This window comes from Filicampus tigris, chromosome 14, assembly GCF_054856515.1.
Source record: "Filicampus tigris isolate MCC_2025a chromosome 14, RoL_Ftig_1.0, whole genome shotgun sequence".
NCBI lineage: Eukaryota > Metazoa > Chordata > Actinopteri > Syngnathiformes > Syngnathidae > Filicampus > Filicampus tigris.
The window spans coordinates 4,380,188-4,396,046 of NC_141230.1; the positions used below are offsets into that span (position 1 = coordinate 4,380,188).

At 40.5% G+C, this 15,859-nt stretch overlaps 1 protein-coding gene across 6 annotated transcripts in view; it reads right to left on the reverse strand.

Moving 5' to 3' along the window:
• The window catches only part of nalcn (sodium leak channel, non-selective), a 103,718-nt gene that overhangs the window by 26,175 nt on the left and 61,684 nt on the right, over positions 1–15,859 (reverse strand). For all 6 annotated transcript variants that reach the window (XM_086051833.1, XM_086051831.1, XM_086051832.1 and 3 more), the window contains one exon: positions 896–1,032. In XM_086051833.1, coding sequence (XP_085907959.1) covers positions 896–1,032 — 137 coding nt within the window. The remainder of the gene's footprint in view (positions 1–895; positions 1,033–15,859) is intronic.

Here is a 15,859-nt window from a genome sequence, read left to right on the forward strand (position 1 = left end):
AGGAGAATCGAATCCATGAACTCATGTTTGGAAACACGTTGCTCTATCAACTGTGCCGAACAATTACCTGAGTTTAATGACTGCAAAAAGTATATAAGAGAAAAAATGACTGAAAACTGCTAAGTACTACTACCAAGCACTCCAAGTATTCTTTTCTAATGCACAGTGTGACTCCCTACCTCGTGAACTATCTTTAAGGTCACTACAAACGCTGACACCTGCAAATCGGCACAAGGTCTCCAGTGTTTTGAGGCAACGATACGTTGAATGAACCAATAGCGTCATCCGCACAAGCAAGGCTTCGTTTGTGTTATGAGGCAACGATATGTTGAATGAACCAAAGGCGCCATCTGCACAAACTGAGGCCTCGTTTGTGTTATGAGGAAACAATATGTTGAATGAAAAAATGGCGTCATCTGCATAAACCGAGGCCTCGTTTGTGTTATTTGGAAACACTTTGTTGAATGAACCAATGAAATCCTTTACACAAATCGGGGCCTTGTTCGTTATCAGTCACGTGATTTTTTTCAGACCCGATACATGCTCCAAATTGGGGCTTAATTTGGCACACCCACCTTTGCTCGAGACATGCTCCTAAGTCCCACTTCATTTGGCCGATCACTACCCAAGGCAGAAAACTTTCCTTTAGCATTTTTTTGAGTCGAGGTACTCGAAGTACTCTTTTCACTCTTCACAATTTTAAAATCTCCTGCTGGCACCAGATGGCTTCAGTGATTCTGGAGAATGGATGATCCAGTTGTGCACTGATCAGAGCTATGACTGATTAAATTGCTTAGAAGGTTGGATGTGTCTGAGGTGGTATTGCATGCTTTGAGCGAACAGTTAAGAAATTAAATATGCCTGCAGTTTAAACACAGCCACTTGGACGGCGTACCTGATTCTGGGTACAGTGAAGTCTGATGGCAGCTTGGAGATCTTCACCATTTGAGGTCTGTTGGGGAACTTTTCAAAGATCCTGAGTCGGAGAGGGAGCTTCTCTTTGGTGTCGGCATTTGCCTCACTTTGCTTGAGCTAAACGAATCGCAAGAGCGCGGAGAGAAAGGAGTTAATGCATGGAACATAACGCTAGATACAAAAAGTAAACAATGTTAAAATATCTGCTTTTTCTGATGTAAAAATATGACACCACAATTGATAGTTTTAAAGGGTGCGCGCCCCCAAAATTTTTACCAAATTATTTATTGTGAAATAAAAACTTGTTAAAAATAAACTTTGAAAGAAATTTGTTATCGGGGAAATGCTAGCCTTTTCCTTTCATAACGGCATTTGATCTTTGGCGTATCATGACCACTGTTCATTGCAAGAGCACTCAATTTCTGTTAAAATTGCAAGGAAATATCCCCATTCGGGCCAACCCAAGGATTTATTTTGTCTCTGACAGAGTAGTTTGAAAATGTGTATTTTTTAAAAATGTATTTGTTTTTTTTTGCTACTGAAACAATAATGACTCAAAATCATGTTTGGGATAGGTTTTGGGCCAAATTTGACTGTCTTTTAGAACTTTTCACAAAGAAAAAAGCATTTGTTCAAGGAAAGATAACCCTGAAGCATTCTGTTAGCGTGCAAAGATGGTTTTGTGCAATCTTTTGGATTCAGGGTGTGCAATTATGAAAGCAGCTACCAACATACTTTATGTATCTGACATTGCAGTTTTTTCCCCACTGACAGATGCATTTCTATGAAACTGAATTTTTGGGGTTATAATTCGCATTATTTTGTGAGGGAAAAGTTAAATATCATTGTGGTGTCATTTTTTATGTCCACTGTGTGGTGAGGATTAACAGCTAAACATACGAGGATTCAAACTGGCAAAAAGGAACAATAACAGCACATGGGTTTTGGGAGACTTAAGCATTTTGAGGATTGCATCTTGTCTGTCCTACTAACGAGGGAAAACCAACAGTAGAAAGGAGTGTGCAGCTTGAATTTTCTTCCTGATGATGGCAGCAACACGCTTACTTTCAACACAGCACACGCACATAAAGGCACACTTTTAGCTTGAGATCTGACTTACTTTGAGAACATAATAGAAGAAGCCAACAAAAGAAAGAAAACAAAGATTACTTTGGAGTGGTTGGTGGAGAAAAAGAAGAGGGGGGAAACAGGCAGCAACAGAACAATATGCATTGTGGCAAAGGCTTGACAAAATAAAATGACAAAAGGGAAATGAAAGCAATTATTTCTATTTAATTACATATGGGGGAGGCTGATTGAAAATCCCTGGCAGGTAGTCTCTGTGTGGGTGCCTGCAGATAACCTTTGATGCATTGCCGATTAAGACCGCCAGCGAACTGCATTTAAAGCAATGCCGAACGGTAGCTTATCATTCAGAGCAGTCCACTCACTGTGTGGCAAATTAGCTGTGCTTGGTTAATGTTTTGCAGTCCGTTCGCCTGTGCGTGAAAGCAAACGTCCCTTCATACTGGACCTCCACTGTGCAGCGTGACAACAGTGCCATTACATTCTTGGCATTTCTTTTTTTCATTTACTGCCTTATTTACATACATGGCAGCATCTTCTGACTGCTGAGTGGGTGAGGGGAAACTGAAGAATTACCGTATGTGCCAGTATTTGCTCACCAAATCTTTTCTCTCTATGTTCCACGGATAGACATAGGCAAATATACAAAAGGAAAAAATACAGAAGCTAGCAGATGGAAATTGTGTCTTTATATATAGTCTGTATATACATACGTATAGGCCCATACTAAAACGGTACACGTGGGTGTATTAATACGTTTCGGTATGGCATGTTCGGTTCGGTCCACCTTGTGTACCATTTCTGATCAGTTTTTATTGGCGCAAGTTTACGCACGGACGCTATTGACTGTTGCTCCCGAAAGAGGAGGGTGGCGGCACAAAAGAGAGAGCCAGAAAAGAGCCAGAACTCTAAGGCCCCCACATACACTGCGGTCTCCTGTTTGGGAACATTTTGGCTTTCGTGTTCCCCATTGCCGATGGGGAAAGGTGTGTGGATAAGTCGGAAAGTTGTGCGCCGACATTGCTATATGAGATCGGTGGCTACGCTGCAGGTAGCACGTCTAACATATGCGGCATCATCCGACTGTGAATGTTTCTTAGACGAGGGGGCAAAAACGTTCAACTTAAACAGCGAGATTTATCATATTGTAGCGTCTTGCAGCAACACGCCGTCAGACGTAGTTTCACGTTATCACGTTTTTATTAATCCAGGTACAACTGTTCGTCCTCTTCTTTCTCCACTGCTCCACTCGCTTGCCGTACGATGCATTCATGAACCTCGGAAACATCACAACTCAGCAACGCACAAATCCGACCACAACACAGATAACCTAATTCGTTACAATATGCTGTTGAACATTCAAAGATTTGAATGCCTAAAAAGTGTATACAATTTCATATAGACTTTTTAAAGTTGCTGTATTTTTTCCTTATAAAAAGAGATTTAATATAGTTAGCAATAATTGTAACTGTTATTATATTTTTTTTACGTGCATGTTTTACGTCACAAAAAGTGTATATATGTACTGTAATGACAACTTGGCTTTAACTTGAATACTTAGATGTGTCATAGGCTGTTGCTGCTGAGTGTTTAAAGATTTCACTGTCTTAATAAATTACAAAATTAAGAGATCTTTATTGTTAGTGTATTTTTTATTCTTAGAATATCACCCGAATGGTTTGCTTTTATTTATTTTTTCTAAAAAATGTACCATTTACTTGTCATCTTTTCAAAATAAACATTTTTTTTTTAAGAAATCATTTTTTTTGTACCGAAAATATACCGAACCGAAGTTTCCCAAAAAACGAACCGAACCGAAATGTGATTTAGCGTACCGTTACACCCCTAATACACATACACACGCATGCATGCAAACACACACATAGAGCTGGGCATACCGCCTATGTATGTGACGGACCAGTTCGCCTATGACGGATGCTCATTTTGTAGGCGAAAGATGGGAAACTTTAAAAAATAGTTGCACTAAGCATAGCCGAAGGCCATTTTTTCCATCTCTTGTCTATTTTGGTGTCTCTGGAATGGTAGAGATAAATGGAATCCTTATAGTGGAAGTCACCCCCCCAAAATGATTTGCAATAATATGTTCTTTACGCCTTCACTAGTCTAAACATAGCATTCTGATTAATATTGCATTTGTGTAATATGAGCAAAATGAACCCATTTTTAGCCATCTCAGGGTTCAGCCATTTTGTCACTTCTGTCGACTGAAGATGGCATCACAGTTGCTCAGGGGTCAGGCTCACCTGTTTTCTGAAGCTGAGCCATGATTGGTCGTTACCTGAGCCCTAAGCAACTGTGATGTCCTTTTCAGTCGACAGCAAAAATGGGCGGTTTTTGGGATTGACTTCCCCTTTAACCAAACAAACAAATAAAACTATATTAAATCCAACCATCCATTATCGATACTGCTTATCCTTGCAAGGGTCGCGGGGAGTGCTGGAGCCTATCCCAGCTGTTTCGAGCAGTAGGCGCGGGACACCCTATTGGGTGCCAGCCAATCGCAGGGCACACAAAGACAAACATCCGCACTCACAATCACACCTAGGGGCAATTTAGAGAGTCCAATCAACTTACCATGCATGTTTTTGGAATGTGGGAGGAAACCGGAGTACCCGGAGAAAACCCACACAGGCATGGGGAGAACATGCAAACTCCATAAAGGGAGGCCGGAGCCGGGATCGAACCCACAACATCTGAACTGTGAGGCGGACGTGCTAACCAGTCGATCACCGTGCCGCCACTATAGTAAATATGGTTATTAATTGTATGACAATAGTTGGTAGTTGCTGATCATTCCACTGTGCACCCCACCTCTCGCCATAACATCTGTGTAACAGAACAAAAGTTTGCCTTCTAGTTAAGACTGAATCAACAGTGTCTCTGCTTGTGCTAAGTCCACAGTGAATTGCACAAACTTGACACAATTCTTAATGGATAATTAATCGAATGATGATTACGACCCTCCTCGTTTCTTTTAAAGCACAAACATTAATTCCAACTTTATGGGGTTGAAAATAAAGGTGTGCTTAAATTCTCTGTGGTGCTGCAATTCTCGGGTAGAAACATAAAGTGCTGACTGATCCTAAAAGATGCCTGCACAATTGGCAGCACCGTACACGAGAGCGATGCACACATATAGAGGACAACAATGAAGAATTAATATGGACCCTATTGTTCTCTAAGTCCTAATCAATTGGTTTGACACAAAGAAGCAACTCATTAAAGCCAACCTTTCTATGCAATCACTGTTTTTCTTGCCCATGTGCTAACTTGGTACTTCTTTTCATCCATTTTCTGCTCATCGCTTCCTTACTTTGCAAAACTCCCCAAAGTTTGAAACAGACATTCAAATAGAAAAGTGTGATGTGAGCCAATTATTTGTGTACTTGTGTTTAATTCCATTGTAGGTATCTGACTGAAGGGAGATAAAATAAGCAAAGGGCATGCTGGAATTAATTCAATTTCACCATAGGAACACAGTGCAGTGTACTATACTGGAGACCATTTAGATTCTATAAGAAGTACTATTTCACCTTACAGCAATTAACGTCCTGAGTTCATTGTAAAAAAGAAAAGTGTTTGTCAGCTTTTGCAGAATAGTTTCCTTTGTTAGCTGTTTCTTTATTGATGTAATCCAAGGTTGTTCACCTGGTGTGCTGCTACCACCATTAAGCCGCCATGGATCACTATTAACAGTATGTGCTAACACGCTGGACCCTCGATGTGGTCAATATATGATCAATAGAGCACAAATACTGTAAATAAAGGGCAAATGAGAAAATGTACTACTTTCAGCACAGGTCATGCTGAAGCATTTAGAATACTTGCTGTTGGTATAAACAGAGTATACTTATTCGTGTTGTCGCGATATACACCATGTTCCAAATTATTATGCAAATGATTTTTCTCAGCTTTTTATAAATAACCCATATGCAAAAGAACTCAGCATCATTTACAAGTCATCAACTGTGAGAGAATAATTTGAATGTTTATTAAACAAACCTACAAATTATCATGCACAGCAGTGTTTCAGGACATTTTAGTTTATTTTAAGTTGTAAAGAATTGAAAATATTTATTTGTTGAATTTACAGCATAAGGAGGTTGTATTTGCTGAAATTAAAAGCTATTTCCATCAAAATCATCTTAACAGCTCAAGCTACATTTTAACAGGATCTCTTATTTGACAGCAGCTTCACAAGTCTTGTATCGATTGATTAAACTTGTGAATATTTGCAAAGTTCTCTGCTTCATTTTTTTTTTTTTTTGCAGGATATCACTATAGCCTCCTCAAGTTGTTGTTTGGTTGTGATACATGTAAAATTTACTAGCATGCAACAGTGAATGGATGAGGTATAGTGTAACAATGAAGCCAAGACTAATGTGTTTTGCCTTGAGGAGTCGCTCAGGTGAACCTGCAATGGCTTCCTTCTCCATTCTAGCCAATTTCAGGCTCAGCTAAGTTAAGGAAGCTCAGCCTCTTAGGTATGTCACTCCTTTTCCTGACCAAGGGTAAAAGGAAGACTAACGCGGACCATTAGCACGAGACCAACACAGCCAGAGGTTTGGTTTTGTTGCTTAAATGGCCAACTATATTGGTACAACCAACCCTTGGGACCAAAAAGTTCGACAAATGCAAAGCAGATAAACTGACACTATACTACAATTCTGTAATTTCACTAAACTGGTAGGATTTCGAACCAACCGGACCCCCCCCCCAGAAAAAGAAATAATTAATATATTAATATATATATATATATATATATATATATATATATATATATATATATATATATATATATATATATTTTTTTTTTTTTTTTTTTTCAGTGGACAGACGTGACAAAATGGCTGCCCCCAGTGATGGCTAAAAGCAGGTGGATTAACTAACAAATGCAATATTTATCAGAATGCCTTGTTTCAACTAGTGGGCTTGCATAGAGCATATTCTTGAAAAATGTGTTTGGGTTGACTTCACTTTATTAAAGTATTTGCATAAGAAAATCAATCCCCTTATTCATGTTAAGGGTATTAAAATTCAAGAAAATAATGGGACAGAAAACAAGGGATTTTTTTACAATAAATAAAATGTGCGATTATCTACGAGTTAACTATGACAAAAATGCGATTAACTATGATTAAATATTTCAATTGCTTGATAGCACTAATTATATATATACACACACACACACACACACACACACACACACACAGTGATAAAGTAGTGGTAAAAAGTACTTAGAGCTCTTTGAAATTAATCACTTTGTGTCATTATGGCCATTTGCCAAAATCAAAAAAAGTTCATTTTAATTCTCATTAATGTACATTAAATACCATATCTTGACAGAAAAAAACTGAAATGTAGAATTTTTTGCATATTTATTAAAAACAAAACAACAAAAATATCATATGGTCATAAGTATCCAGACCAGTATTGGGTAGAAGCACCCTTTTGAGCTAGTATAGCCATGAGTCTTCTTGGGAATGATGCAACAAGTTTTTCACACCTGGATATGGCGATCCCCCTGCCATTCTTCGGTGGTGGACAGTCATTTTGAGGTCTCTCCAGAGATGCTCAATTGGGTTTAGGTCAGGGCTCTGGCTGGCCAGTCAAGATTAGTCACAGAGTTGTTCTGAAGCCATTCTTTTGTTATTGACCACATGTGACCACACGTGATGGCCATACAAGTGTGAACTACAGAAATAGTTTCTCTCTCAGGCTAACACGGAAGTGCTGATGCATGCATTTATTTCCTGTCGTTTAGATTATTGTAATGCCCTGCTCTCTGGCCTCCCCAAAAAGAGTATTTCTTCTTTACAACTACTCCAGAATTCAGCCGCTCGGGTGCTGACGAGAACCAGAGGACGGGAGCACATTACAAGAGTTTTTAAATCGCTGCATTGGCTACCCGTGTGTTTCAGGATCGATTTTAAGGTACTTTTATTAGTTTATAAATGTCTTAATGATCTTGGGCCATCTTATTTGTCTGATTTGCTCTTACCATACCAACCCCCGCGGATCCTGAGGTCCTCTGGCGCTGGCCTTTTAATTATTCCTAGGGTGAAGACCAAAACCCACGGCGAGGCTGCATTCAGCCATTTTGGTCCTCAACTTTGGAATAGTTTGCCAGAGGACGTCAGGTACGCAGAGACTGTTGATATTTTTAAGAGGAAGCTCAAGACCTACCTTTTTAGTTTGGCTTTTAAATAATTTAAGTAATTTATCTTTTTCTTTTTATTGGGGATTATTTTTACTTTATCATATTTTATCATACTGATTTTAGTTCTTAGATTATATTACTGTTATGTCTTTTAGTTTTGTTGTCTTCTGTTGTTGTTAACTTTTAGCTCCAGTGTTTCCTCAGGGGGGGACTCCGCGTTTGGGGGTGGTGGTTGCCCTTCCCGCGGGGGGGCGTCATCGCAGGGGCTCCTTAGGTCCAGGTGACTGGGGATCTCAACACTAGGTGTGGGGCCTCCCACACTCTCTAATCCGGGCCGGGGATCTCTGTGATGGTGGCACTCCCTGTGGCCCGTGGGCTGTCATTCCCCCCAGCATGAATGAGCCCCCCTTGGGTACCCTTTCCTCATATGGTTTCTCTGTGCCTTGTCATGTCTTTTTTAACACACTTTATCAGGTTGTGTGCTTTGTATGTATGTGTGTGTGTGTGTGTGTGTGTGTGTGTGGGGGGGGGTGTGTGTGTGTGTGTGTGTGCGTGTGCGTGTGTGTGTATGTGCGAGTGCTGATATACTGGCGGATATATGTTTGGGTTTGTTGGGAGGGCTGATATACTAGAGGATATATATCTTTGGGTCTGTTGGGAGGGAGGCCGTTAGCGGGTCTTCCTTTTATGTTGTGTTTTGGACATTTTCATTGGACAGCACTTTGACTTGCATTTTTTTGTATGAAAAGTGCTATATAAATACATTTGAATTTGAATTTTAAAAATAAGAGTATGACATCTTATTTATGATGGTAACTTCAAAAGGCTTTGCTTTCTTCATGACTCAGTGTTGTGAAACTAAGGCCATGTTTCCACTAAGATGTTTACCATAGTATGTTTCAAAACAGTAAACCTTGATAGGTGTGTAGGGTTGGTGGTGTTGCCTTTGCCTACGGAAACAGGGCATTGGCATGTACCTCTGGAACAGTTCCTGCTAAAACTTGTGGTGGATAGCAACATTCAGATTCATTTCATCAAAGTAGTTTAGTTTTTATTTCTTAAGTGCTTAAGTGCAATACGGCCAAGAAAAGTGCAGTGCTGCTTCTAAAGTGAAAATGCAGATGAAACAAGCAACAAAAAACATAACATAAAAACCTGGCAATTGAACAGGAGAGTGCAGACTTGTAACATCAGAATATATGTCAACACATTTAAGTCCTTCCATATTGAAAATGTGTGTGTGTGCGTGCGTGTGCGTGAGCGAGAGAGCGAAGAAGAGTGAGAGAGAGCAAGAGAGAGAGAGAGGTTTTCCCCTCATGCAATATGCCACACGAGACCCGTCTCCGTGACAATGCATTTGCTTTTGTCCGAGACGCAAGGGGGCTCTGTCGTTTTCTCGCAACTTTCGCCATTATAATGTTGTTTTAGTTTTGTTTTATAACCATCAGACCTAATTGTAAACGCGTTACGTCACTTACACGTCAAGGTGCCATACGGCTGTACAACTGTCGTAAAACCATCAGCGCCGCATTTTACATTTTAAATGATCACAAAAGATGAAAACGAATGGTATTTTCGCTACGATCATCGTTCGTTTTAGTTAGTCTTGTGAGCAGACAATGTCGTTTTCGTTAGTTATTGTTTTTGAAAAAACATTATCGTTTTTATTTTATTTCATAAACGAAAATCCATTAATTAATTAATTTTAGTTTCGTTATTTCGTTTGTTTTCGTTTACGATAATAACCTTGGTGCTAACATACTGTAATCTGAAAACAATCACAACTGAAGTACAAGTAAACTCTTTTCGGATGTGAACAATATTTTTTCAAATGGCTACTGTATGACTGCACTGCTATTAGTAAACCCAACGATGTGGTGGTCAAAGAGTGTATTTGCCAGCTATTTTGGTTACCTTCACAATCAAAAAGAAAAACCAATAAAACATGCACTGAACTGAAGCAACCAAACTACTTTGTGGAAGCGAGGTCTTTAACTCTAACCACGATGGAATTTAGTATCATTTCCTAGACAATTTTTGGCATACAGTCTGTACTGAATAACATTGGATTTCAGAAGTTCTGCACATAAATCTGCATTTACCCTGACAGTTATTTCTATGATCATGTATATCATATCATATATAATAACCTATTTGCCCTGGAGACATTTGGGTTGGGTTCCCCATGCCTCTGGGCCCATCCAGCTGCAGTACCCAGGGGGAAGGCGAGCTGAGAGTGAGTGAATAGGGTCATCCTCTCCTTCTCTCATTAGTTGGCTAATGAGGCATGCAGTGGAGCTGCTGGAGAGCCACGTAGCCCATAAAACTATAATAGCTACCTTCAACTTTCAAAACAACACTGTACTATTATTATCAATAATAACACACCTAGCCTGTGGTGTTTAAGTCTGAGCGGTCTTGGCTCATTGTTCTTGGCCTTGCTTTTTGCATGTATGCTGGATAATGTTACCAAAGTGAATACAACGCATCCTGAGATCTCTGCCAGTTCATTTGTATTGTGTAGAGCTGCGGTCAACAATAAATTCCCCGTAGGCCAGCCTGCCTCTGCATTTGACTAAATTGACTTTGAATTAGGGCTGCAACAACAAATCGATAATATAAATCCAAATTGATAGTTAAAAATGTTGACAATGAATATCATTATCAATTCATTGTATACCGTGATTATTAAGTCGGTCGCCCACTACGTCACACAGCTTACATGAGTTGAGCGGGCGAAGCGCAGCCATAAAGTACAGAAGACCAGAGCCCAACAACTGAGTCAGTCACTATAGAATCCTACATTATTCTGTTTTGAAGTGAGGCAGTCTCTTAGTCTGTCTTGGTGCTGTTGTGTAGTCATAATCCAGTTTGACAAGCATGAAAAGTTAATTAAACATATGTTAGGAACAGCTCGTTAATGATTTGAACACAGTAGAAGTGTAATTCAACTGGCAAGACAAAACACATTTTATATTCACTTGTGTTTTTTGGCCCAATACCTGTTAATTCTGTCCTCAAGTAGGCCTACAGTTTATGTTCTGTGATTTGTCCCATATAGTATTTTGTGGTTGGAATATATTTGTGTTTTAGAGCTGTGCGATACATAGTCTGAGATCTCCATCGCTATGTACTGTACGTCTGTGCATTAATAGTCATATTGCACGTCATGCAAGTCGTGTAGGAGGCCCATGCATTCAACATGTTCTCAACTACATTAAAGGGTATCTGGACACTTCCGCTTCCGGTATAACCGAGTAAAGACTGCTTGATTGAACGCTCTAAACAAATTAAACTTTTAAGTGCCTGCTAATAGACCTATTAGCAAACTCCACTCACTCGTGGTGCGATGCGGTGGGAATAGATCACGAGAGTGACTTCAACGCAAAAGTCAACCAGAATAGACCCTAAAACGGGGAAAAATAACGATACAAAGACAACCCAAAAGCAGCTAACGCTGAAGGCTAGCTTGGCTCAGTCGGACGATGGGAGCGGAATGCTAATACTAGCGGAGCTGTGTACGTTTTGAGAATAATCTAGAAGTTCACAAAGATACATTATAGACTCAGGTGCCAATCGAGGCTTCAATCTGAGAAATTAAACCGAGTGAGTAGCGCAGAAGACCGGGGAATGCGGCATGAAAGAGCACTAGCTTACTTGCTGAGAAAGGAGGCTATTGTAACTGTGAAACAAGACAAGCTAGAAAATAGAATGTGCAGAAAGAACATCAGACTGTATGGAATTGAAGAGGGCTCAGAAGGAGGAGAGATTATATCATTCATTACTGCCTTTTCCAAATGGCTCTTGTGCTGCCTGAAGACTTGGATATTTGGATTGAAAGAGCTCACAGAGCTTTGGCATGTAAAACCAATCAATAATAGTTCGTTTTGGGGATTTCAGTGTGAAACAAGTGGTGCTTCAGAGCAAGCATGGAAGCAGCGGGATGTGGCGTTTCGAGGGAAGAAAGTTTACTTTGACCAAGATTATTCTCTGGAGGTGCAAAGAAAAAGGAAGGAAGTAGGTACGCCATGTTATTAAGAAGTTTAAGGAGCATAACATCAGAGCCCAATCACCATACCCAGTTCAAGTTCAAGTGTTCCTGGACACAGGGATCAAGGTCTTCCCGTCTCTTGTGGAGGCTCAATCTACATTGAGAGCTCTGGGGGTGAATGTTGTGGTGTATGGGTGTCACCTACTTTATGCATAATCTTGGTCTGTATGAAAGGGGCGGCGACACAGTGTTTTTGGAAGTTCGATTATGTTCTAAGTTTTTTTTTTTTCTGGTGTCGTTTTAATGTTTTGTTTTTTGGCAAGTTGACCTTGAGTGTTATTCTGGTTTTCTATAGGTATGTCAAGGCATTTGAGAAGGGATGTAGTTATAAATTACACTTTTATTTCGGCTATGACTTTTTTGAAAATGGTTGGTTACAATATTAATGGTCTGAACCATGTTATAAAGAGGGAGAAGATCCTGACTCAGCTTAAACGACTTGTTCAATTGGACTGCTACAGAAACACATGCCAAACTGAAAAGAGAATGGGTGGAGCAGATATTTAGTGCATCATGTGAAAATTATAAGAGAGGAGAAGTCATACTTCGTCACAAATCTTTGAGCTTTGCATGTTATAAAGAGGGAGAAGATCCTGACTCAGCTTAAACGACTTGTTCAATTGGACTGCTACAGAAACACATGCCAAACTGAAAAGAGAATGGGTGGAGCAGATATGTAGTGCATCATATGAAAATTATAAGAGAGGAGAAGTCATACTTCGTCACAAATCTTTGAGCTTTGTATCGGGAAAAAGTGCTTGACACTAGGAGTACGACAGCAGTCATTTTGACTATTTTCAAACTTTGATCCGTATTACTCTGTGTATATAGCTATAAGATGTTCCTGGCTGCTTGACTTTTCCTAATTCTGTATATATTTCATTACTGTGGTGCAATTCTATGGTCATGTCATTTTCAACCGCTTATCCTATACAGGGTCGCGGGGAGGTGCTGGAGCCTATCCCAGCCGTCAACGGGCGAAGGCAGACTACACCCCGAACTGGTCGCCAGCCAGTCGCAGGGCACACACAGACACCATCACTGAGCGGGAATCGATCCCACGCTGCCCGCACACAACTCAGGCGTGTGTACCACTACACTATCAGTGACCCGCAATTCTATAGTATTAAAAAATATAAGAATAGTTACGAGTCATTATTTCTTTAACTATGGTGTCCCAGTCAATTTGACGGCTCTACTTAATCTTACACACGTTGCGCTGGGACAATGCCGCGGGGTTTCTATAGCAACCAGCGGCTACATTGAGAAACGCTGCTGGTCACCATGATCCATGAAAAAAATCTGATACAGTAGAGGCGTTACATCTGCTTCAAAATATTGACAAGTCTGAGGATGAATTGCTTGTCCGACACACAGCGAGTCAGAGTAAAAAAAGTTCCTCTGGCCAGGAGGAGGAGAAGGAGCCGTGTTGCGTGTGGTATAATTGGCTGTTAGATGTGATAGTTATGACATTGTGGATAGTGCACGCCAGACAGTTGAAATAAAGAAAATAATGACCTTGTGTGGTGCTTGTTGACATAATTCCCTCATGGAAAAAAAAGAGTTCCGGGGTGTGATCGGGAGTGAGTTGTTTTGTGTGCCGTACATCCGATTTACTTCCTTTTCTTCGAAGTGGAGTGCATTAAAGTTTTTTGCGATATGCGTCTCCTTTCCTTCGTCTCCAAACCAGCTCTATTTTATAACAGCTGACACGTACGCGGGAGGCACGGTGGTCGACTGGTTAGCACGTCCGCCTCACAGTTCAGAGGTCGTGGGTTCGATCCCGGCTCCGGCATCCCTGTGTGGAGTTTGCATGTTCTCCCCGTGCCTGCGTGGGTTTCCTCCGGGTACTCCGGTTTCCTCCCACATTCCAAAAACATGCATGGTAAGTTGATTGGACTCTCTAAATTGCCCCTAGGTGTGATTGTGAGTGCGGATGTTTGTCTCTGTGTGCCCTGCGATTGGCTGGCAACCAGTTCAGGGTGTCCCCCGCCTACTGCCCAAAGACAGCTGGGATAGGCTCCAGCATGCCCTGCGACCCTTGTGAGGATAAGCGGTACAGATAATGGATGGATGGATGACACGTACGCAGCGCAAGAGCCCCACGGGACAATATAGACGCTCAACAAACTGTTTCTCATTTATTTATATCACATCATTTACATTAAAAAATACTCACAACAGAATTTTAACATCAAAATACCTTTAATAGACATTCGAGCAGCGAGGGATAATCATTTTAGTAGATTGCCAGAGTGAAACAAAGCACAATGCGTCAAAATGACTGCTCTCGTAGTTCTAATAGTCTCAAAATCCTGGTAGTCCTCAAAAGGGATAAAAATGGATGTTGGATATTTGCGATAGGTTCTATTGGAGGAATTCTTTGGACAATTATAAATGTTTATGCCCCTAATGTGGATGATCCATGTTTTTGAAAGAGATAGCCCAAATCTTAGCGGGGAACTCGAGAGGAATTATAATACTGGGAGAGGACAACTGTGTGATGAATAATTACATGGAGAGATTTCCATTTGAACTCAAGACTCAGACATTTAAATTTAAGACATTGATTACGGTAATATACTACAAGAATTGGGGTTGGTGGGTATATGGTGTGTGAAAAATTCAAGGGTTAGAGATTACACTCATATTTCACGCGTTCATAAATGCCACTCGAGAATAAACTTTTTCTACATTTCCAAACAGGATGTTCACAGGGTGAGGATTACTATATTGAAACTTAAACTCTCTCAGACCATGGGCCAGTTGTTATGTCCTAAACGAACAGTTACGGCTATTGTAGGATTAGGGAAATGTTGAGACGTTATATACTTGAAAGCTTGTGTTGTTAAAGGGACACTTGGTTGAGTTTAAAGGCACACGTGGGTGAGTTTAACATTGGCACTTATATAATAGAGTAAAATACCGTGGCGATTTCCTCCACTTTCACAAGCTGAAGCGGATAAGAGCATGAATGCGCACACGAACCCCGACTGGTTATATGCTGGACATTTAGCTACGCTAAACCCGTGTCAACTCCCAGGAAGGAGACGGCGGCTTGCAGAGAGCAGCAGGGCAGGCGAATTGGATCTTTATACCCCCACCCCCTTCCCTCCCCGGCTAAAGGTAGGATAACGGGACGGCTAATAGCAACAACTAGCTTCAGGCCGTTAAAACAAAAGGCGTTAGCACAACAACATTAAGGAGAAGTCAAAACAAGAATGTTCTTTCGTTAAAATAATAGGTTGTATGCACCCCGACAAGTCTAGACACGGCATTCTGATATTGCGTTTGTGGAATATGAGTTAAGAAGCAATTTTTTTTTTTTTCTTAAATCTTAAAAAATATCTCTGTAAACTGGTGGCAATGACTGCTATAGTAGTAGAGAATCTCAGATGTCTGCAGTGGCTTCCCAATTGATAATTGAAGGTGACATTCAAGAGATAAGAGCACATTGTATCGGGAATTCTCTGAGGGGGAAAACTCTTTTCTTCTGCGCTCCACTCTCTGTCTACTTAGACTTTCTTCTCTGTCTCTAAATCCCTAAATAAGCCTTTGCTCCATTAAGTCCCACAAATGGAGGGCAGGCTTTTAGTTTAATTAATAAACAATCAGGTGGCAACATA